This window comes from Podarcis filfolensis (genome assembly GCF_964270895.1).
Source record: "Podarcis filfolensis genome assembly, chromosome: 4".
Classification (NCBI taxonomy): Eukaryota; Metazoa; Chordata; class Lepidosauria; order Squamata; family Lacertidae; genus Podarcis; species Podarcis filfolensis.
The window spans coordinates 34,549,089-34,572,199 of NC_139607.1; the positions used below are offsets into that span (position 1 = coordinate 34,549,089).

Sequence of the window (23,111 nt, forward strand, 5' to 3'; positions counted from 1 at the left end):
TATCTGAGACCATTTCTCATGCGGCCATTGCCTTCAGTCTGTGGCTATGTAACTTGTGTTCCACAGAGCGGTAGTGGAACAAATGAAGCAAGGATGTTATGCTCTGCCTCCGATTAAGCTTTGGATCACTGACCTTTCTATCCTCTAGCTTTACAGATCTCTGTATCTGCTATTTACAGAAGAGACAGCATGATGAACCATAGGAAAGAGTTATGGGTCAGCTGACTGTTTACTTAATATAAATAGGATGCATCTATGAAGAGAGCTACATGATAATGACTGAACCAGAAAAGCAGAACAGCAGCCAATGTGATGTTGAGCCAATGCCTTAGTCCAAACCACTGTGGAAAAGAACTTATTTCAGAGGACTGCACACCACAGTAGCAGAAAAGAATGCTTTCTTCAGAACTGCCATGCTGTCTTTGAACTCCTACCTGGAAGAATTGTTCTACGCAGTTGGCAAATACAGACTCTCTCTACAGAATAAGAAGAGATGGGTTCTTGTTTGTTGTTTCAAATTTGCAACACACTGTTTATGCTTGTAGGTTGCCTTGGTACTACCAGCCCAGTGGAGATAAGTCTGCATGGATGATTCCCAGCTGGCACCAGCTACCAATGTGGAGGGCATACTTAGAAATTTGCAAGCTACCAGAACCATGTTCATTGTACAAACAAATGGGAAACAGGGGAAGTGTGCCAATGCAATCTTACTTCCAACAAACTTTCACAGCTGTCTCTGTAAGTTTTGGCTGGGAACAGCACACAGTTGACAGATAGCATTCTATTCAGCTTTTGAGTAATTTGGCTTTTTGTTTGATGGAGCTTCTCTAGCTTGGTGAGTGAAGAGTTTTCCTAATATTCTAGTTTTCTATGGACATAGACTTTATACATGGCAGAGCATTCAGATATGCTATTCTGCTACACTATAGTTAAACTATGGCTTGGTTCAAATGACCACCTATTGAGAATGAGCTGCGGTGACTCTGAGCTTCAGATGTTTCCTCTTCTCTCCTTATGAGACATAAAAGTGAAACCTGCTTTTACTTTAGAACAAACCACAATTCCACCTAATGCCAGAAAACAGGGAACGGTGGTTTGTTGTAACTAAAATTCGTTAACAAGCCACAGTCTGAAACCATGGTTTAAGATGTATGTGAATGGAGCCTATGTTTACTGGATAAAGTGGAGAACAATGGGGAGAACAGCTAGCCAAACCATTGCTAGAACAGGGACAGGAATGGAAGCAAAAGTTGTAGGGCAGTGTATGTGGAACAAGCAAAGAAATCCATGGAGACTAGTAGCTACTTTAATAATAGAAGGAAAGGAACCTGCTAGCACAATGTGCTGGGAACCTGGTTGCTGTGAAAGGTAACAAAGGGTAAGACAAAGCAAAGGTAAAAACAAAAAACAAATTTGTTTTGGAGTGTTCTTTTTCTATAAATCTTATGAATATAATACTGTTAAAATGCATTTGTGAATGGCACCAAAGAAGCACATTAAGGTTACTAGGCAAGAGAAAATACGCTGTATTCAGCTTCTACTCCTCTTTCGTTTTCTTGCTGAAACACATCCATTTAGAGAAACCTGGCTGTTGCTTCATTCGACTGTGATGCCTGCTTAAGAACACATTTACTACATAAAAATCTGTGAAATGCTTGCAGGCAGAGTTCAGGCCAACAGACGCAGCAGTCAATGGTTGGGCATTGAAGATGGAATCAGGATCTAGGAACTTATGAACCAAGAAGGGAGTCAGTGCCAGAGGATCTGGTACCAGAGGACCATGGATCCAAGACATAAGGACGGGAGGAATGAACAACTAAATACTCCCAAGCAAAGGACCAAAATGAGAGGAACTGTCAAGTAGGCAGGATAGAATCCATGAAGAGGAAAGGGCTTGTTGGAGAAGGGTATGGTTATGGACTGTTTGAACCAAATGTTCAGTATTTGTTCTTGCCAGACTCTTGGTCAAGGTCTTCTTATACCCAGTCAGGAGTTGCTCTGCTGATTCAACAGGTCTCTCACACACATATTATTTCTCATACAAATATTGTGAATGATCGGCTCACATTAGCACTTCTGGATAATGCTAAGTAAAGGTGGTGCTCAAGTACCAAATCAGGGGATGTGCTACATCATTTACTAGCATGGAAAACTAAGTGACTCACAGAACCAGTTCACACTGTTCCACACACACACCCCACCCCAGTTTTCAATCTGGAGAAAAGGATTCTCTACCCATGTTTGAATGTGCCCTCCATGGCCATGAGAACATGCCTGCAGGCTCACAACCGTGAGCAGGCACTGCATCCACAAGGAGCTGTGCAGAAAAATCAGCACATGCTGTCCTAGCTTGTGCTTGGAGTAAACAGCTGCGGCGGCGGAGGAGCAGGATTCCCCTATGAGGAAAAGCTTCACATCTGAGGCTTTTTAGTTTAAAGAAAAGTGAAGTGAGGGAGGTGATGTAATAGCGGTGTGTAAAATTATGCTAGGTACAGACATAGGTGCCAGATGGGGTGGGAGCTGGGGGCTCCTGCCCCACACAACATTCCCCATTAAGGGGTCGGGCACCCACAATTTTTTGTGCTAGGGTCGCAGGGTGTGCTGATGTGAGGCATGCTAACACCGGACACATGCACCGTGGGCATGCTGATGTCAGGCACCCATGGTGTTCGCGGCTCTGGGCATCTATGGTCCCAGGACCAAGCTGGTGGACCTGGGTACAGAGCAAGCAGATAGGGAGAAGTGTTTCTCCCCCTCTCATACCAGAACTTGGAGCCACCCAATGGACCTGAGTTTTGGAAGTTTCAGGACAGGCCAAAGAAATTACTTCTTCCAACCCTGAGTCTAATTTGTGACCACAGGATGGCCATCAATTTGGATGGCTTTAAAAAGGGGGTTCAGATATGGAGGATAAGTCTAACAGTGGCTAACTAGCAACATTGGCTTCATTCTACCACCAGTATTGCAAATGGCGGAAATCGCAAGTGAGTAGAGCGCTCATGTCCTCCTTGTGAGTTTCTCATCGGTATCTGGCTGATCATTATAAGAACATGACATTGTCCTTGGCCTGATCCAACAGAACTCTTCTTAAATTCTTATGTCAAGACAGATCATATACACTAGAAAGTGTATCCTTAGCAACCCTCCCCACAAAACAAAACGCACACCTAGAAACGTCACTTTATAATGCAGGTAACAAATGAGCTAACTTTCCTCCTGAGACGTGATGCTAAGCCAAGCACTTTAAAAGGTGGAAGTGTCCCTGCTGGCCTCTAAAGATGTACCAAAATGCCCTTCTTGGATTTTTCATCTTCTTGTGAGCTTCTCTCTGTTTCAGATCAGCTATAAACATTCGTACCAAATGTTAACCATTATTTGATAGGAATCAGATTTCTAAGAGCTCAGGAGTCTCCTTACTTTTTGTTTCTTGGGGGCAGCGGGGTATCAGGATGAATTTTAGAATAATTCAGGTGCTCAAGCCAATAAAGACAACAAGAACTGGGTGACATTAACACAAATGTCCAGGACTGTAGGTGCCGTGACAAAAAACAAAACAAAAACAGCTGCAGATTTTGCAATGTGATAAATGTCTCATTCGGGCAGTATATTAAAGTAGTTTGTCCTAACCTGGTACCCGCCAGATGTTGCTGGTACTATAATACAACTCCCATAATACAGTGGTACTTCGGGTTAAGAACTTAATTCGTTCTGGAGGTCTGTTCTTAACCTGAAACTGTTTTTAACCTGAGGTACCACTTTAGCTAATGGGGCCTCCCACTGCTGCCGCGCCGCCCCCCCACCATTTCTGTTCTCATCCTGAAGCAAAGTTCTTAACCCAAGGTACTATTTCTGAGTTAGCGGAGTCTGTAACTTGAAGCGTCTGTAACCTGAAGAGTCGGTAACCCGAGGTACCACTGTACCATGCCACAGGCTGTGCTGGCTGGAAGTGAGGAATGCAACATCTAGAAAGCATCAGGTTTGAAAAGCTGTATTAAAGTTTTTACTATTCTTTCATCATTTTCTCCCCTTTTGGATGCAGCTATTGCTCACTCATCCATCTATTCCTTGGTATTCATGCAGATCTTTTATATTTCTGATCCTTCCTGGCTCAGTAGACCCTTCATGGCTACAGCTGATCTGCCACAACAACATTCAGTTAGCCATGTATGTTTCCCTAGTGAATCTTCATAGCAAATTCACTCCTTCCACCCATCTATGGCACTACAACCATAGTAGAGAGAGCCAGTGTGGTGTAGTGGTTAAGAGTGGTAGTCTCGTAATCTGGGGAACCGGGGTAGCGTCTCTGCTCCTCCACATGCAGCTGCTGGGTGACTTTGAGCTAGTCACACTTCTTTGAAGTCTCTCAGCCCCACTCACCTCACAGAGTGTTTGTTGTGGGGGAGGAAGGGAAAGGAGAATGTTAGCCACTTTGAGACTCCTTAAAGGGAGTGAAGGGTGGGATATCAAATCCAAACTCTTCTTCTTCTTCTACAACACCTAGGAAAAGGCAGACAACATGACACTAAGCTTCCTTATTAAGCCAAAGCAAGGGTAACCCTATCACAGTTACAGATGAAACAGCTGAAACGTAGGCGATGTTTTATAGTACTAACTCAACTCAGAACCTATTAAAAAAACACCTTATGTTGCCAATTTATGAACTGTCTGCTGTGGTTGTAAAATAGCAGTGTTCATATACTAAATGAATTGGAGAAACTGTAGAATGACTCAACCACAGTTCAGTCATTCATCACATTTTCTTACATTCTTACATTCATTCGTGTTCCTTTCGCTTAATGAACAGCAGAAAGTTCAGTTTAACATAAAGCAAAATAACGGTAAAGAGATATCCGTGTCTAAGGGTGTATTTACATTACAGATTTAAATTGGCCTTCTGGCAATTCCTTCTGGGAACTGTCATTCTACGTATGCAACCTTAAATGCATCTTTGCATTTAACATGCGGCTATTTTTAAATGCAAATAGCATCATCTGGGGGCTGGGGGAAGAGAAAGTAAAACTATTAGATCATAGCAGACATGGAGGGGACATTTAACCCTTTTCTCTCCTTCTGTGATCTGTAGGGAAGGGTACTTCCTCACTGGCACCAATGAAGGATTTCTCCCCAAAGCAAATCCTTTCAGAGGAGTGGTTTTCCACAGGGTTGCTGCCATCCTGATTATTGCCCCAGATCTGTTCATTGGCAGAGTGAAACATGGAGAGGAGCAATCAAGTTCTGGCACTGCAGGCACCTCCAGATACCATTTTCTTTGTGCATTCACCATTTGTGCTCATGATGAAACTGGGATGGTTATATGTGATTCTGCTTTCAAAACTGTTTGGGCATGCAGAAGATTTGGTATGGACGTACACCTTCATTCCCAATCAGGACATGCCCCCATACCTCCCTGCTGAGATCCTGTAACTCTTCATACCACAAATGATCTGTGAGGGTTGCTGTTTTTACCTGTAGTGCCAGAGTGCCCCTCCTGATGGCAATAATGGAATTACATTGGGGAAGCACTGCAGAGCAACTCATAAAGTGGAAGGATAAATGTACAGGCCAACAGAAATCCCCCACTAATGCACTATTTTTTTTGCATTCACACTGTGTTGCAAAATGCACTCACCAGAAAAATACCTAGTCGGGGGGGCCCAGGAAAACACACAAACACAAACAACCCCCAAATCAAGTGCAGTTCAGTTCTCTCCTATCCTCATCACCCTAACCCTTTCTGCAAAGCCAACACACACAGACCTGTACAGTTTTAAAGGATGGACAGAAGATGAGATTACACACACATACTGTACTCCCATTGTAAAGCCTGTAAAAGAGCCCTGAAGTTGGAGCATATTTTCCCATGTGTTTTACTTATGATTTCTAAATGCATGGTGCAAGTAATGTTACCTTCTATCTTGAAACGGGAGCAGATATTTTGCAAAGGGCAGTCATGTGGACAACTAGAAATCCTTCTTTAAAAAGTTTCCATTTTTCAAATCTGAAGGTGCAATGCACCTGGAGATGGAATAGCAAACTATTCCTCTAAGAAAATCGGAAGCTTTTTTTCTGCACACTGTTCTTTGTTTTACATATCTTCCATCCCAAGAAACCTCTCCCATGTTCATAGATTCTTGCATTTCTTGGATGAATTGTTCTGGAATATGACACCCCTTTTACTGCTACAAGCTACTCATAGAGTACAATTATTACAACAATCTAAAGAAGATCACAACTATCTGTGTGTGTGGCCAAGGGGAGGTATGTTTGTGATATAGCATGATGATTCCGTCCATCAAATTTTAAAAAATAAACTCATCTGGGCATGCTCAAGACCTTGGGTGCCTCTAGATCTTGAGTACCTCTGGATCCTGGCCTATGTGGGCATGAAATGAAGTACAGATGATCATTCTTAGACTCTTCGGGCATAGAATCTTCTATGATTTTATGTAACAGCTTGGTCAAGTTAAATGGTCAGCTATCTAAAACATGGCAAGAGTCCTAAGCTATTCTTAATCATACATAGCATTGTATACACATGGATAGCTGAGTTGGTTAAAGCATGGTGCTGATAACTCCAAGGTTGCAGGTTCGATTCCTGTATGGGACAGCTGCATATTTCTGCATTGCAGGGAATTGGACTAGATGATCCTCAGGGTCCCTTCTGACTCTACAATTCTATGATTTTCAGATTCCTTGTGAAAGTCAATAATGATGGAGACAGACCCACCTCACCAGAAAGGGCATTCCGCAAATAAGAAACCACTACTGAAAAGGCCCTGTCGTAGGTCAGCACAAAGGAAAGAAACTCCAGCTTCTGCAAGTTGCTGAAAGGCACACAAAATGCCTACACTAGAGCTTTGAAGAGCTTGCCTTAAGTTGAATATGTTTCAGCCTCACAAAACAGTACCTTTTTACAGATATTGCAGCAGGGGTGGGGAACCTGTGGCTCTCCATGAATTTTTGGACTATAACTCTCATCAGCTCCAGCCAGCATGGCCATTGGTCAGGGAAGATGGAAGTGTTAGTCCAGCAACAACTGGGGGACTTGGCGGTTCGCCGTCTCTGTGTGAAAGAAAACCCCTAATTCTACATAAGGTTAAAGATATATATATATTTAATCACAGACTGAAACATCATGATTACAAAATGGATGGTCAAGTTCAAAAACCACCGTACACACAATTCTGGATGGGAACCTCTTGCCCATCACCACCACTGCCGCCACCACCACTAGCAGACTGGTAGCTCGAACAGAGTTCTTATTTGCTGGCGTGACTGAACAGTGAATTCTGGAAGTATGAGTGATGCCGCACAACAGAGGCCGGTGGGACGTATTGCATTCACACAGCAAACTGTGGCTATTTTCCGAGCCCTCCTACGGTGCTGTATCAGGGATCCCAACAAGTCTGCAACTTTCTGTCCAGAGTCTTTTCTGCAACTCCTCATCATAGGAGACGTCCACAGATTTTGTCCTTTGCTCGTTGCAAAGATAGCAGGCGCCAATGCCTTCCAACTCTGGTGAAACTGCTGCATAGATTGATGTGGATGCACCCTCTTCTGGGCTCTGTGGATTAGAAATCAATCAATCAATCAATCAATCAATCAATCAAGTAGAACAGGAATGCACAGAATAAGGTTCATCAAGACATGAGCATGAACTTACTTCCAAGACATATTTCAAGCACTGGCTAATTGGTAGGTGGATTGGGGGGGAGAGGTTATGTTCTATAAGGAAACCCAGTTCTTTAATATATTTGGTTTAGGTGGAGTTGGTGGGGTGAGAGGCAGAGATAGAGGGAGTGGGGGTGGAGAGAGAGCGAGAGAGGATGGCGAGAGACTGTGTGTCACTGAGGGCAAGTTTTCTTCCCTCAAGACTTGCTAAAAGTGGTCTATGAGCTAGTTATTCTATGAACAAGAGGCAATTGTCAAGTTACATAGTGTAGTAACATTTGACAAATATAACACCACAATGAACAGAACGATCCCCATGGGCAGATTACGTGGAAGTACTGTCTCTCAAGGACTTTAAGCAAAGATAAATGTATCACATCTCTGCCTTTAGCTTGTCTTCACCACTCCCCTCTATAATTGTGTGTGGGGGGGAGAGGTATGGGGGTTCTTTGTTGCTTAGAAACCACCTAGTTCTTTCAGTTTTAGGACCTGACATGGCAACACAGATTCTATTACTGTTTTTACTAGACAGAGCATCTGTTTACAAAACAATACAAGAACTAGTTATGCCCCCATTCCTCAGCACTCTGACCAAGGAACTCTGGAAACTATCATTCTATGAGGAGAAATCTTGATATATCAATAATTATCACCAGTGCTCACCCCTCAGGGGGAAGGATACACAGTACTGGCACCTCTTTTTGTTGTTGTTAAAAAGTGTGGCACTTACTGTATTAACTTCATGGTGAGTACCAGCACTGGTTTTTCTAGAAAAAACAGCACTGGATTTATCACCATTGTTTGTGTGTATACACACACACACACACACACACACACACACACACATATTTTGTTGGGAGAGACCAATGAGAATCAAACTTGTCAAGTTTGCAAATGTAGAAAGATACATCTTGTGCTTCAAGGTGATGTTTAGACATCTGTCCTCAAAATTATATAATCCTGAGTTAATTTTGTGAGACCTGATTTAAGCTTTCTTCTTTCCCCAACTGCAAATTAATTGTATAATCTTGTTAATTACAACATCATTAGAAATACATTAGCAACCTATTCTCCTGGTGATCCACTGTCCCCTGCATACACAACGTCCTCTCCCATTCACATATTGCTACTCCCGGTAAGGAACTGGGTTGTATACCATGTTTTTTTTTCAAGCCACTGCAGTAAGTTTGAAAAATGTGGAAGTAAAATGGCATGTCTTGCTCCATTTCGGTATACAGAAGCAGGGAAGGAAGAGATAAGAAGAGAAAGGGAGGAAAGACGGTAGGCCCGAAATTTAAGGAATCTGAGACAGGGTATTTAAAATCTGGGACAGGGTCATTTTATTGGAGAATGAGCAATCTGGATGTGAGTATCACTGTTATTTCACCTTAAGCTTCAGGATGTCCTACCTGTAACACTTTCATATTCATTAGGCTGTGGGGCAAAATATCACAGCGTCTGAATATCAGGTTATTTCAGGTGATCCAAGCTGGCTAAACCAACACGAAGTTTTTCAAAATCATTAATCTCTTTGCAAATGTCAGCTTCTGGCATTTTGCTTACAGTTGTACATGGGTAGAGCTTGAGGTCATAGCATGCCTACAGGGATTTTGAAACGGTGGTTTATTCACTGCCGTGGGTTTGATCCAAGGATTTTCAATCTCAATACAGCAGCATTACACAGAAATGGCAAGTTGTTCCTTTCTCAGCAGCAGAATTAATGCATTACTGAAAGCAAGCAGCAATATTGAAATCTCTAGTGTAATTACTCATTTTACCAGGATGAAATGTCCTTTAATCTGCCACAAGCAGATGAAGGTGCAAGTTGTATGTATGTGTGTATATAATGCATTCTGTTGAGTAACATGCTATGAGCCAGAGACCACAACAACCAGGGTGATAGCAAATGAAGATTGTGAGGCTTAATCCAGCACAGCAAGGTAAACGAGAGGATTTCACTTGACACAAATCATCATCATCAAAGTGCTGTGCTGTCAAAGAGAAAACTGGTACGTGTCAAACAAACAAAAAGCAACATTTTGTATTCATATAATTTGTCCCACATTTTACAGATTTACTTCCTATCCTAGGCTTTACAAAAACATTCTTACAAAGTTTTAAATTTTTAATCACAGATTTGGATCCCCCAGCCCCAGCCTCATATATTACTGATCCCACTGATCCCCTATTTTTCAATAATTGCCTCGTTTCATCAGGGAAAACAAGGAACCTAAACACACTGAGACTGTACTTAAAAGGTGTTACCTGACCTCCCCTACCATCTGAGGCAGCTTGCAAATGTGACTATACTCCTAAAATAAAAATATCCATACCAAAATGGTGGGCCATCATCAGATGCATATTCTGCTTTTTCAGGATAGAAATGGAAAAAAATTAAATCTACAGACCCTCTAAAAACAGTTACAGTAACAAATTCAGAAGCACTGATCTCTGAATATTACAGAGTTATGTTTAATATTGCTCCTCTCGGTCCTCATTTCTGAGCCTTGAGGCTCCTACAGAAAAGGCCTTCCTCTTCCACTGCCACCATCTTGATCTCCTGATGGGATTTCAAGCAGGGTTTTACCCAGCAATCTTGAAGGAAGGTGGGAGTTAATCTAAGGCATTTCCGAGATCTACAAATCCCAACTATCAAGGATTTTAAAGGTCAAAACCAGCCTCTTGTGTGAAACATATTCACCTCATATCACTTTTTACTGAGCAACAAACGGCCAGACAACTACAGGAAAACTTACTTTTCTTAGAGCACTTGGCGTCCAACAAACATTATTTTGGTATTGTTTGGGATTTAATTTTAGCTTGCTTCCCCTTATTCACAAATTCCAAACACCCAAAAGTACTGCTTAAATACAGAACAAAGCTATGGACAATCTCCTCTCCACCAGCAGGTTTCATTCGGATGATAAATCCCACCACATAGAAAATTGAGCCTTGCTGAACACTACTAACAGCTTCAAAAATGTGGAACGAATATCACATGGTCCAATCCAAAAATGAGCTCCTTAACTACTGTTTCCTTTAAGGATTTCCTCTTGTATAGGCTCAGCAACAGCCCACATCAAACACAGATCCTGAACCAACTGATTCAAGCACACATGACAAGAAGATTCCTCTCTCACGCCTTTGGCTTAGACCTTGACACAACTGTGGGGGTCTTACTTGGAACTAAAGACTGAAGTGCATGAACAATCTTTATGTCACCAGTTTCAACAACTGGATGTTACATCAGGCAGGTGTGTTTTGCAATTCTCAGCAAGCACTGGGGTGATATGGGCATTGTGATCATGTGAAACTTCTGTAAATAAGCAACACAATTCCTTGCTGCAATGGATTAGCGTGGCTCCCTTTCTGGAAATTGCTATGATAACCTGGCTTGTGTAGATTCATCTTGAGCTTATGATACTTCTGTTTGAATGTTTTAACTCCTGTCCTTCTGAAATGTTCAGACAAAACATAATTTTTATGTGAAAGGTGTGAGCAAGTATTACAATCTGTTTCCAGAGCTGAGTTGGTGCCCTGTTTATTTACAGGACACTGCAGACTAACATAATCCAAGACACAGTACATGCCCACATGGGTCTAATTCCTACTCCTGTGAAAACTAATTACCTAAGCCTATCTTATTGATAACCTTTTCCAGCCCTGGGGATGGAGGGGGACCAATGAAAGATGAATCACTATAGCAACTGGGGCAGGATGAAAGAAACTCAGTGGCATGGAAAGCTATGAAAATCTTTAGGCAGACTCTTTGAAGACTGAAGACCACAGAGATGATACTGGGCACACATAACACGTAGCTATAAATGCATTTATTATGAAAAGTGGTGTGTTTTCTTTCTGCTTTACAAAACTATGTCCCTTGCCGAGACATGCTGCTTGCACACATTGTATTGTTATACGCTATCAAAGACTAAGCATCTTTGAACGCTCAAGACACAAGAAGTGTTTTTTTTTAAGTCATTTTGTATGTTGTGCAAATGTCATAATGGTTAAGTAAAGACAAGAGTACACAGTCAACAGAAAATGACAGACAATACGGCACAGCAATCTGCAGGCCATTTGTCTCTCAAAACATTGTAGATAATTTCTCTCTCTCTCTCAGCTTCCTGTTTTCTGTTTTTCTATTTATTTATTTCCTTTAAAATCCTCCGTGTTCATCCTTCTGCTTCTGGGATGTACCAGAAGACCCAAGAGAAATTTGATAAACTACTGGTTCTCCATAAAAAGGTTTGTCCCGCATATGATTAGTCTCAAGGTTACTTGCATTGTTCATCTAGAGAAGCTTCATTCAACAACGAACCTTTAAAGGAGAAGTGATTACAAAAGACTAGATTGTCCAGGTTTCTTTCTGTGCCTATCTTTCCTTTGCAGACAATCCAAATGGCAATCATCCATGAAAAGATAGCTTTGTTACCAATTTTAAAACCTTTATCTTTAAGATGTTATAGGAATATACCACAAACAAGACAATATGAATTTAGAAAAATCACACCTATATCTTTTCTTAAAAAAAGGAGGAATAGCATTTTTAATTTTAAAAAAGCATTGATTAGTAATATCAGCACAGCTTCTCTCCTTTATTTCTACCCCAATCCTAGAAGGGCAACTATTGTAGTGCTCAAGTTGATATCAACTAAAAAAAAAAATTGTATATATTGGTCATTTACACTAATGAACTATTTTTAAAAGCCACTAGATTAACTACATGCATAAAGGCATTTTCTCCTAATAAGCTACACAGCCTCCAAATGTTTTGCCTGCTCCTAAAGGACTAGCATTTGCTGCAGATCTAATAAATAATGCAGATATGGTTCCCCCCTCCCTTCTTCCCTACTAATAAAGCAGCAGAAGATGGTTTAGATGTAAATTGCAGCATATTAAAAAGGTACTTTGGCTATATCTGCAAAAATAATAATAATAATGAAGGACACTCTATAGTGTACAAAGAATGCAAATACTAGTGTAGAAGTAGAACCTGCACCAAAATGTTGTAGTGCAGGGTTCCAGCCAGTCATGCCATTTCCAGAAAACCTGCCCTGCCCCCACAGTTTTATGTTTTCTCTTCTCAGCATTCCATGGCCACTGAGCATGCTCGGTGTCAAGGACTGGCTGGATGCAGAAGAGTGGAGGGAGGTGCCAGCTGGGGAATCCCTAAAGGAAGAAGGCTCAGAGCCAGGGGAGTGGTGCTGGGATGAGGATGAGTGAACAGAAATTGAAGAGGGAGCAGATAAGGGGGAGGAGGAGGTGTCGGAAGCTAAAGAAGCAACAGGGTTTAGTGAGCAGGAAGAGTCTGTGGCAGAGAGCAGTTCAGAATCAGATGCAGAAGCGGAGGCTGGAGAAGAGTGGGGCTAAGAGGCAGTGATAAGTCAGGCTGGTGAGGGAGCCAAGCTGTCTCTCTCTCCTGCAGTGACCAGCTCTCCTTCCCCCTGGTCTCCTCCGGTTTGCTCTGTTTCAGCACTAAAGAGTGGTTTTCCTCTAGGGAAAGCAGCGTGACAAGAGGAAGTGTGGATGAGCTTTAAGCCTTTGGAGGAATTCATAGGGCCTTAGTCTGATCAGCACCCTTTGAAAGCAAAACTTAAAACAGCTATTTGCTTTTCTTTAATTGTACAATAACTTTGATGAATGAATGAAAGATGGCTGACCTTTTGGTTCTTAAACATGCGCTCACTAAGAGGATTACAATTGTTTGTGAACTTTGCAAAGCCTTAGGCCTGGAGCACAGATGGAGGAAAATAAAATTAAGTTAATTTTTATTCAAACTGAACAGGCTGCATCACTCAGTGAGATAAATTGCTTTAATTATTTCCCGCTTGCTAAACCTGTGCTCTCATCACTTCAAGTAAGTTGTACATTGGCTGTTTTAAACAATCAACTCAAGTGTGGGTGAAAGGAAGGTCCTAAAAACACTGAGAAGCAAAAGAAAAATATTAAAAACCTAGACAAGAATGATGCATTTCCATAGTGCTGTTGTGACAAAAAGCACTTAAGGCTAATAAGAGATGTGTTTGTTATTTGACTTGTATTGTGTAGGTACTTAAGAGTAAAATTGAAGAACATGTGGCAATTCAGATTTCTGTTTCAGAATATTTTTAAAAATAACATTTTTCTGCTTCATTGTATTTCATTGCTTAATCAAAATAGGAGCAATCACCATTAATTTGCAGCTTTGTTACCAAGAACGCATGCCTTCTAGACTATTTTCAGCAGTGGCATGTGTGGTAGATCTATGAAGCCACACTTCTGACACCAGTGTTGCTGCTCCTTGCCTAGAACAGGCTGACAGCAGGACAGAGCAGGGCAGTGGCAAGGTGGCTTGTTGGATCAGTGGCACAAGCACTGTTGCTAATCCAGTGCTCCATCTGCTTCATCCATGTAGTCTTAACCTCCTTGCTGACTTTCCCTTCCCTTCCCAGTCCAGGTAAGCAGTGAAGGAGGAGTGAGGAGGGTGGCTCTGCCTTGCCCTACACACTGCTACTGAATATTGCTAATTTTAGGAGAAAGCCACTAATTAAGGCTATGTATGGCACCATAAAGCAATGGAAGCCTATTATTTCAGACACAAGAATTCCAGAATGCTCTTTGTTTTGAGATCAGTAAACACTAATCTATACACATTCCATGGTACAGATTTTTAAACTTGCTCAAGTGATGCAAACAAGTTAACTGGGCTTTAATTGATCCAGAGAAGGAACAATGCAAGAGGTGTTGGAAACCAAGTGAAAGCAAGCAAAAAGAAATGGAGGAAAGGGGTGATTTATGAGTCTAGCACATTGCAAGTCTTATGACTCTTCCTTCAGGGCAACTATAAAAGCAAAATTTATGTACAATCCATTTAACAATTCATTAATGAGACAATTGTAAAAACACTTCTCTTGCAGTGCAAACCTACACATGTTTTCTTGTAAGTCAGCCCTACATCGTGCTCTGCAGCCTTAAAAATAGAGGTGCATCATGAAAACAAACAAACAAACAACAACAACAATACAGTCGTACCTTGGAAGTCGAACAGAAACCATTCCAGAAGTCTGTTCGACTTAAAACGTTCGAAAACCAAATTGCTGCTTCTGATTGGCTGTAGGAAAGTCCTGCAGCCAATCGGAAGCCACGGAAGCCTTGTTGCACGTTCAGGTTCCAAAAGAACATTCGCAAACCGGAATAATCACTTCTGGGTTTGCGGCGTTTGGGAGCCAAAACATCCGAGTTCCAGGGCGTTTGGGATCCAAGTTACGACTGTATATAAAATAGTTCAGGCTGTAGGACAACCTAAGCAATTTTAAGTGTGTTCAGATATTCCATATCAAGTTTTCTATGGTGTGTGTCCTTCATCTAATATGTTAAGATAGGTAAATCATAAGCAACATCATTGGAACAGAGTAAGGGGGAGATGGAGCTATACACGAGAATCAATACATTTGGATAACTGTTATTCTCGAGAGCTTGTCTCTGTGTTTGCAGAAGGCACAGAGGCGATCTATAGCCCAACATGTTTATGCAGAAGGAAGTCCCACTGTGCTCAGTTAGCCTTACTGTAGGTTCAAAAGGCCTTCTTCAGAGGTAACCTTACAGTGTGATCCTATACCTGACTAATCAGAAGTCCTGTTGACTTCAAGTGAGTATAGGACAGCAGTCTCAAATAGCTGGAAAGTACTTCCTCCATTATCTTCTTTGGACAAGAACCAGGGCTTTTATTCAAAACCATGCCCACTTCTGGAATTATTTTTTTGCTCGTCCATTTCTAATTGTTTCTTAGAAAACCACCCAGCCTTGGGAAGAGACCTGTTGACACCTTGCAGAATACTTGAAATATAAACATAAGACTGCATTTGTGAACAACGGCTGGCTCTCCCCCCACCAATGTATTATTTTAATGCCTCTGTGGAATTTTACAACATGGAGGCTGCAGCGGAAAGGACCACACATGCTCCCACTCCCCTGTCCATCTTTTAAAATGCTGTCTTAAAGGAAAGACTGCTGCTGTCTTTCACATCCTGGGACTATAATTTCTATCGTTAAAGAATCGCTAGAAGGTCCCCCTCTCAGCCCCGCCCTGGGGTGTTGGAATGAAGGCTAGTTAATTGCTTGTCAGAAGTGCCATAGCCCCTGCCCTCTTTTTGACTTGGAAGAGTATTAACTGGGAGATAATTGCAACGTTTCTTGTCTACTGCTTGCACTTTGCTGACAGTGACAAATAATAGGTAGAAGTGGGAATTTTTTGTAACCTGCCAAATTTCTCAAAGCATTGTCATTCTTCAGAGCATTGTCATTCTTCAGCGCAGTAACTACATGTGCGGTAAGATCCTCTCTCTCACTTTCTCTCTCTTTTTTTTTTTAAAAAAGATGATATTGGCAAGGAAGATCAGGATGATAGCTCACATTCCTATATGTAGTGTTATGGGCTACAAAAGTCCCTAATGGTGAGGTACATGGATCATGGGTTAGAATGCTTTGAGCCAGCTCCTGGAAACTGCTATACAAAACAGTGCCCTGACTTTCCAAGGGAAATGCTTGGGATTAAAGGGAAGATGTCAAGGAGGCATCTGAAAGGACCACAGAGACAGGGATAGGATACACGTGTGGGAAGTCCACTTGGGGATGGAAAGGGGTTGTGTTTTGAGTTTGATAGGAAAGTGGATGGCAAACTGGAGGAGAGACAAGAAGCCACTGGAAGACACCAAGAAGAAGCTTTTGAAGCAGGAAGGAGTATACAGGTCATTTGGAATTGGAACCCAAACCTGTGGCTGGAGGATCCTTAGTACATAATAAAAAAGTGGAAATCTCAGCTTAGGAGAGTGAGCAAATGTATCCCAGTACTCTGCTGTAAACATTTTTACTTCATGGAGAACTAAATGCTACATGTCTTCCACCAAGGTTGCTCTGTAATACCATAACAATGCAGTAAGCAAATGCACACATTTTCTTCTCAAGCACATTTCATCTCAGTGTCTCTTTCTAAATGAGAAGTTTACATGGGCCAAAATGGCTGGTAAAAAAAAGGGTGTGTGCTATAGTTGTTGTTTTTTGCTGGAGAAAGGCTGCCTACTTGCCTAATTCCTTGGAGACTGAACCTCAGAGCATTACATAAAGACAGACATTTCCAAAGAAAGAAAGAAAGAAAGAAAGAAAGAAAGAAAGAAGCCTACAGGCTGTTGATGGCAATGGAAAGGGAATGAGAGATTACAGCCAATGCTGGGCACTTTTAAGAAACCTATGTTTCAGTTCAGTGCAGCATTTACTTCCTGACAGTTCACATATGCACTGTGATTCAGCATTCTCATTGTTTTTGAATTTCAGCATGGATTTACATCAGGGGGCACATGCATAGATCAGTAATTCTGTGAAGGGTTAACAGATCACAGCCGCCGTTACAGTAGATCAGTGGCCAATTATTTCCCAGAGGGCTGCAACAGGACTCTCCAAAATCAGGCCAGGACATGGAGCTTATCTGACCAGAATAAAAGAAAAATACTTGAAAGCACAAAGGGCACAATTTAATTCAGCCTACTAGAATCACATTGACAGATTCCAATCTACTTGCTTATGGTGGGTCCAGGCTGAATGTTTTTTGTTTTTTGTTTTGCATTAACTGCCACTGGAAGAATATGCCACTGGATGCAAATCACACTAGAAAAAAACAATCTATATTTAAGTCATAAAACAATTTTTTCCCCTTCAGAAATGTGCCCCCCACCCCCTGGGTGTATTGTAAACAATTCACTTTTTCTTTTAAGGTAGTATTTTTAAACAGTATTATCAGGTATTTCCAATGAATGGTTTTATTGTATTAAGAATTTGGTTTTATACACTATTTCAGATTATAAACACTTCACCATACTGGTTGTATATTCTTATCAAAGTTTTAAATCCACCTGCCAAGTGTGAACAATCTAGGCACTAATCCAACATTAGGGAAGATTTTAGTGTAACACAACTTTATTTCAGTAAATTCTTTCAAATATATATGAAAGACAAACACATATTTCCCCTTTGTAACTATTTCTGCAATTTTATCTAAAAGTAGATGTGTAGCATCATGTTAACTGGGTGGTCGGAAACTAAGTTTTACCCAAAGTAGACCTACTGAAATTAATTGACCTATCTGAATCATGTTAATTAATTTGAATGGGTCTAAGTTGGAGTAAAACTTAGTTGACTACTACCCACTGAATTCAGACTACAGTCCTATTAACCTGTGAGTAAGCCATGCAGAACTTAGTGGAATTTACCTCTGAGGGTTTGACCAAAGGCCTTTGGAGAAGTCTGCCATGCTTTTCACATTGTGAGATACTGTACATGTCAGACTTATAAACTGTACAACAGTTTGTTATCCCAACCATGCCCTTTCATTCTAAAATTCACAAAGGTGGGATTAAAGTAAGAACGTTGCACTAGTGCAAACAGCAGGGAAGTGGCACATGAAGAAGGGTCTCAGAAGATGATCTGATTCTGGGTAGGTTCCAATGGAAAGAGGCAGTCCTTGAGGCCTGTATTCAACCTTTCATGACCAAAGGGAGAAATGTCCCTGGAGCCTTATGTGACTGGAGCTGGAAGCTGGATAGCTAACGTAGAAGCAGCACCTTGTGTGAAGCTATTGGCCAAAGATGTGTTGCCTGGGTGTGCAGCATCATGTGAGCGCCAAGTCTGACCTGGCAGGTCTGGGCAAGTGTAAAACCAGCTGGGGACTAGCTGGTCTGCCAGCTGGCCACCTGTGTGCAATATTAACTTCCTAAGGCAGAGGTGTTTCTGATTCATATTAGCAGCACAGGAAGAACACAACAAGAAGAGATGAAAAATTTGTGAGCCACTAGCAATACTGAATAGATCTTTAGCCATGCACAGGAGACCTCATCACAAAATGACACTCTGACAATACCCCCAGGTACCTTTAAGAGAAGCCAGCCTGTCATCCACTTGACCATTTTCGCTGCCCAGCAGACATTTTGGTAGAGATCAGTATTCACTACTCCGGGATCTACAACATTAACAGTCACGTGGCTCCCTTCTGCTGTTAGGAGATGTTGTAGTTGGTAGGCAAACAGAACAAGGGCAAGTTTGCTTTGGGCGTAGGCTCCATGGGGTGAATACAAGCAACTACACGGGGTGGAGAAACACAGAAGCGAATTAATTCTCTGAAGGTAACTGTGTGCTATAGGACACATGATTGGTTTCAAGTTTTAATAAATTATAGAGAAGTGGGTAAGAGAAGCAGCAATACGACAAAATGGCCCTCAAATGGGCTTATCATCTCAAAACACATTGCTTGCAGTAGCCAAAGTGATTATTTCAGTAGATTTCATTGTGTCATTTATGGAAAGTGCTTTAGATAAACCTGCCTGTTAATATAAACTGTAGTGTTGGCACCCGACTGGTATTGTTCTCCCTTGGGAGAATTAAATTATGAATCTCAGAACACCATATGTGTGATTTCCTGTGACTTCCGGAAGTCTCTTATTACATTTATAGAGGTTAAAAATAGGCAGCCTCTGCTTCACAAATCTCACAAGAAAGAACTGTTGCACTTTACTGTATTAGCATTGAAAACTAAATATGGCTTGAATAAAATGGAAAACAAACATGAAAGTGTGAGACAAAGAGCCTTCAGAATATGGAAAAGTTAACTGGACAGTGTAAAATTACCTGCAAATTTTAACAGCCGCATATTAACAAAAAGATACATAGTACAGACACACTAGCAAGAAGCTCAAGTGCGCTTTTGTGATCACAGCCCATTCTCTCACTTGCACGATTAAAGCACAGGACTTGAACAATGAAAGAGCTTGGCTTCAATTCTCTCTAGATATGAAATGCTAATACCTGTTTTGGGGTCGAATGGTAGAACTTTGGAGGTGTTGCAGGGGAAAATAGCTTCCCCCCCAAACCTCTGGATCAGTTACTCCTCTAACACTGTTCAGTTTCTGGCTGTACTACATTTTAAGGGTTACACCTTATTCCAGAACATGACAAGACCTCCTGTTTCTGGCTGCAACAGCAACTTAGGTTGTGCTCCAAATACAGTGGTGCCTCAGGTTAAGAACTTAATTCGTTCTGGAGGTCCGTTCTTAACCTGAAACTGTTCTTAACCTGAGGTACCACTTTAGCTAATGGGACCTCTCACTGCTGCCGTGCCGCCTGAGCATGATTTCTGTACTTATCCTGAAGCAAAGTTCTTAACCCGAGGTACTATTTCTGGGTTAGCGGAGTCTGTAACCTAAAGCGTCTGAAACCTGAAGCGTCTGTAACCCGAGGTACCACTTTACTGCAAATTCATGCTCAGTTGAGCACAAGATGGTATGCGCTGTGTGGAGAGAGAAAGAGAGAGGACAACATGAGCCTACCAAGGCCTATGCTTCAACTTCTGTTCCTTTTGTGCCATGTTCTTTTATTCATTTTTTTTTTAAACTGCTGACAAATGCACTACACCTGAAGGGGAGAATGACACATATTGATTGACACAAGGTCAGAATAATACGTCAAGTGGCTACTTGATGTCACTTCTAGGTTCCTGGAGGCCTTTTTTTCCCTCTACCCTGCCTTCTTGTTAGGGCTCATTCTTCAGAGACACATAATTGTGCACAGCTCACAAAAGACAGCTATAATTAACCTCAATGTTGCCAGAAGCCAGGATTTCCTGGCTGCCACAAACCACTTGTATATTCTACACATCAAAAACCCTGGCACTTCCTTTCCCAATCTACCTCCCTCCAATTTCCAAGGTGTTAATCTGTCTAGGGGGCACAGCAGTATATTAAGAATGTACTCAGGCGTAGGCAGATTGCTAAATGTTTCAACAAAAGCACTGTTATTCTGCATACCTTAACGTGACTTCTAACAAAAGGCCGCATGTAAAATGCTGCAATACACCTTGGCTTCAGCACTTGGTGAGGAAAACAGAAGCACTCTAGAACTCATAAAGCTTTCTTAATGATTTGTGCCTTATGCTTGTAAAACATCGCTGTTGTCTAAGCTAAGGAAAAAAACCCCAGACAGCCATAGATATATTCAGTCCTTTAGCTGGTAACCAGGTTTTTAGTTGCATGGAATGTGGAAATTATTTGCGTAATTTCTAGCATAATGCTCAGTGGCCAGTTTGCCATTATGTGCAAGACTGATGCACTATTCCTTTTTAAAAAATCATCCTTTTAGATTGAATGTCTGGCCTATTAATTGAGATAAGGTAGTCCTATCAAAGACATTATTATAAAATGGAAATTCCACACACAAAGATGATAATGCTAGCTTCCCAATTCCCATCACCATCTGTAAGCTGAAGAGCCTAAATGGGTAGAAACAGGCTTCTTGCTTGAAGGCATTGAGGATGGTAGACAGGTTAGAGCTGGAATGCTAATCTCTGTGCCCTCCCTGAGGTGGAATTTCCAATTTTCAAGGATGCCTGAATAAGACTGATCTTCCCGGCAGGATAGAGCTTCATGATTACATCAAGAGTCCAGTGCTCACAAGAAACTGCAGATTTTCAACAACTGGATTCAGTCCTGTGTGCAACTATAGATGATGACTTTCTATTGATTTAGGTAAGTTTTTCACACATTTTGCTGCAGGACTATCTATAAACTATGGTTGAAATACTAAATATGCTCATAAGCGGCGTCTTTTCCATTTATCATCCTCCTTTAGCTATTTTGCTTCTTTCCTTAAAACACAGTGGATGCTCTGAATCTTGATCTTTACATGCACATGAGTGTGTGTATATATGTATGGCTGACACACACACACACACACACACACACACACACACACACAATATGAAAGACAACAGGGTGAAAGGCAGGCAGGCAGGCAGCACATGTCTCTGGCAATAAGTCTAGAGATATTAGCGTCTATATATGTTGCCAAGATTTCTCTAACAGTTGGTGAGCAGCCAGCAAACTAGTGTTTATTAAAGCTGTCTAGACACTTATTTCTAACCGGCAGCAGATATATAGGGCAAAAACACAGTCAAATATGAATCTTTTCTCCTTAAGAATAGTCTGCTGGAATGTGCCAATGGCTCGTCTGTCCAGCATCCTGTTTTCACAGTGGCCAGCTACATTCTTGTGGGGAGCAGGCAAGCAGGACTTCAGGACCACAGCACTCAGTCTACCCGGGATTTCCAGCAACTGATATTCAGAGGCATCCTTCTATGGAATGAAGCCCTCAACAGAAAGCTCTCCAAACATACTGACTTTGTTTGCATACAATACTGAGACAGTGCTTCTCTAGCTTTTTTTTTTTAGTGCTGGAACCCTTCACTTTAAACAAAAATATAGCAGAATGCTTGCAGAAATATATACAGGGGGAATGGAGTTGATCATTGGAGGAGCCAGTCAGAGCTGCAACTTTTAGAAGCATCAACTCTTGAGACTTTGAAAAACTCTGCTGCTGATAGCCACTGATGGGAGTAGCCTTTGCTTTGCTTGTTATCCTTTAGGCTTTGGCTCTGACCAGAAAGAGTCCTTATCTCTGTCAGTGTTAGAGACAAATCATGAGTTGTAACAAAGGGTTTTCGGTCAAGATGGCGCTGAGGTAAGATGCGCTTATTAGAGCTCCACAGATTCCTTTTTAAAATTCTTTTAAAACTCTGTTTTAACTGTAACATGGGGGCTGACTGCTGGCCACTTTTCCTCTTTTCTGCTGAGAGCAAGGTTGTTTACATGCTCCGATTATCCCCAGCGAGCAACACTGTAAAATGTTATGAAGCCAGCCTTGTAAATTACCCCAAAGAGCTAATCAGCCTCACAGCCGCCATCTTAACCTTCTGGTGACTACTTCTGTATGCTTTTTTTATGGCTTTTATCCTTTTAAAATTATAAAACTTTTAAAGTTTCTGTTCATACAACCCTTTGACCCCTTAAACTCTTTATGCAATACAAACAAACTGTAGCAGCAGCACAGTAGGGTACTGAAGAGACAGTGTGGAAGGAACATTCTGATTTTTTTGGGGGGGGGTTGTTCCTGTCCATCTTCTTTTTCTTCTCTCACCATCAAGCTGCCCCTAAATTGGTCATAAATCAACTCACTGTTGACGAGACTGTGGACCTAATTAAACAACCTGGGAAACACAGCCTGGCTAACACTAGAAGTAAGGCAGAAATGAGAAGAGCGAAAAGATGCAGGTGCTCTGAGAAGGATGTTGATGATGATGATGATGATGATGATGATGATAATTTATACCCCATCCATCTGGCCAGGCCTCCCCAGCCACTTTGGGCGGCTTCCAACAAAATATTAAAATACAGTAATGCATCAAACATTAAAAGCTTCCCTAAACAGGGCTGCCTTCAGATGATATAGGAAACTTGGACAACTATTTTTTTGCCTCATAAAGAGCCTTCATTCCCAACACAGAATGTCTTTAACCCTCGGTATGTAGAAAGGGCTGCCCAGATACTTCCCAGATGAGGACAAAGCCAATACTCCCCTAGCGT

General features: G+C 41.5%; 1 protein-coding gene across 1 annotated transcript in view; it reads right to left on the minus strand.

Annotated features, from left to right (window-relative positions):
* Positions 1–7,091: 7,091 nt before the first annotated feature.
* Positions 7,092–23,111, minus strand: part of ZBED1 (zinc finger BED-type containing 1) — a gene marked incomplete at its 3' end in the record, with an annotated part of 125,470 nt that continues 109,450 nt past the window's right edge. Inside the window, exons 6-7 of the mRNA XM_083610680.1 lie at positions 18,573–18,780; positions 7,092–7,564 (exon numbers count right to left, since the gene is read on the minus strand). Of these exons, the coding sequence (XP_083466806.1) occupies positions 7,376–7,564; positions 18,573–18,780 (397 nt within the window). The remainder of the gene's footprint in view (positions 7,565–18,572; positions 18,781–23,111) is intronic.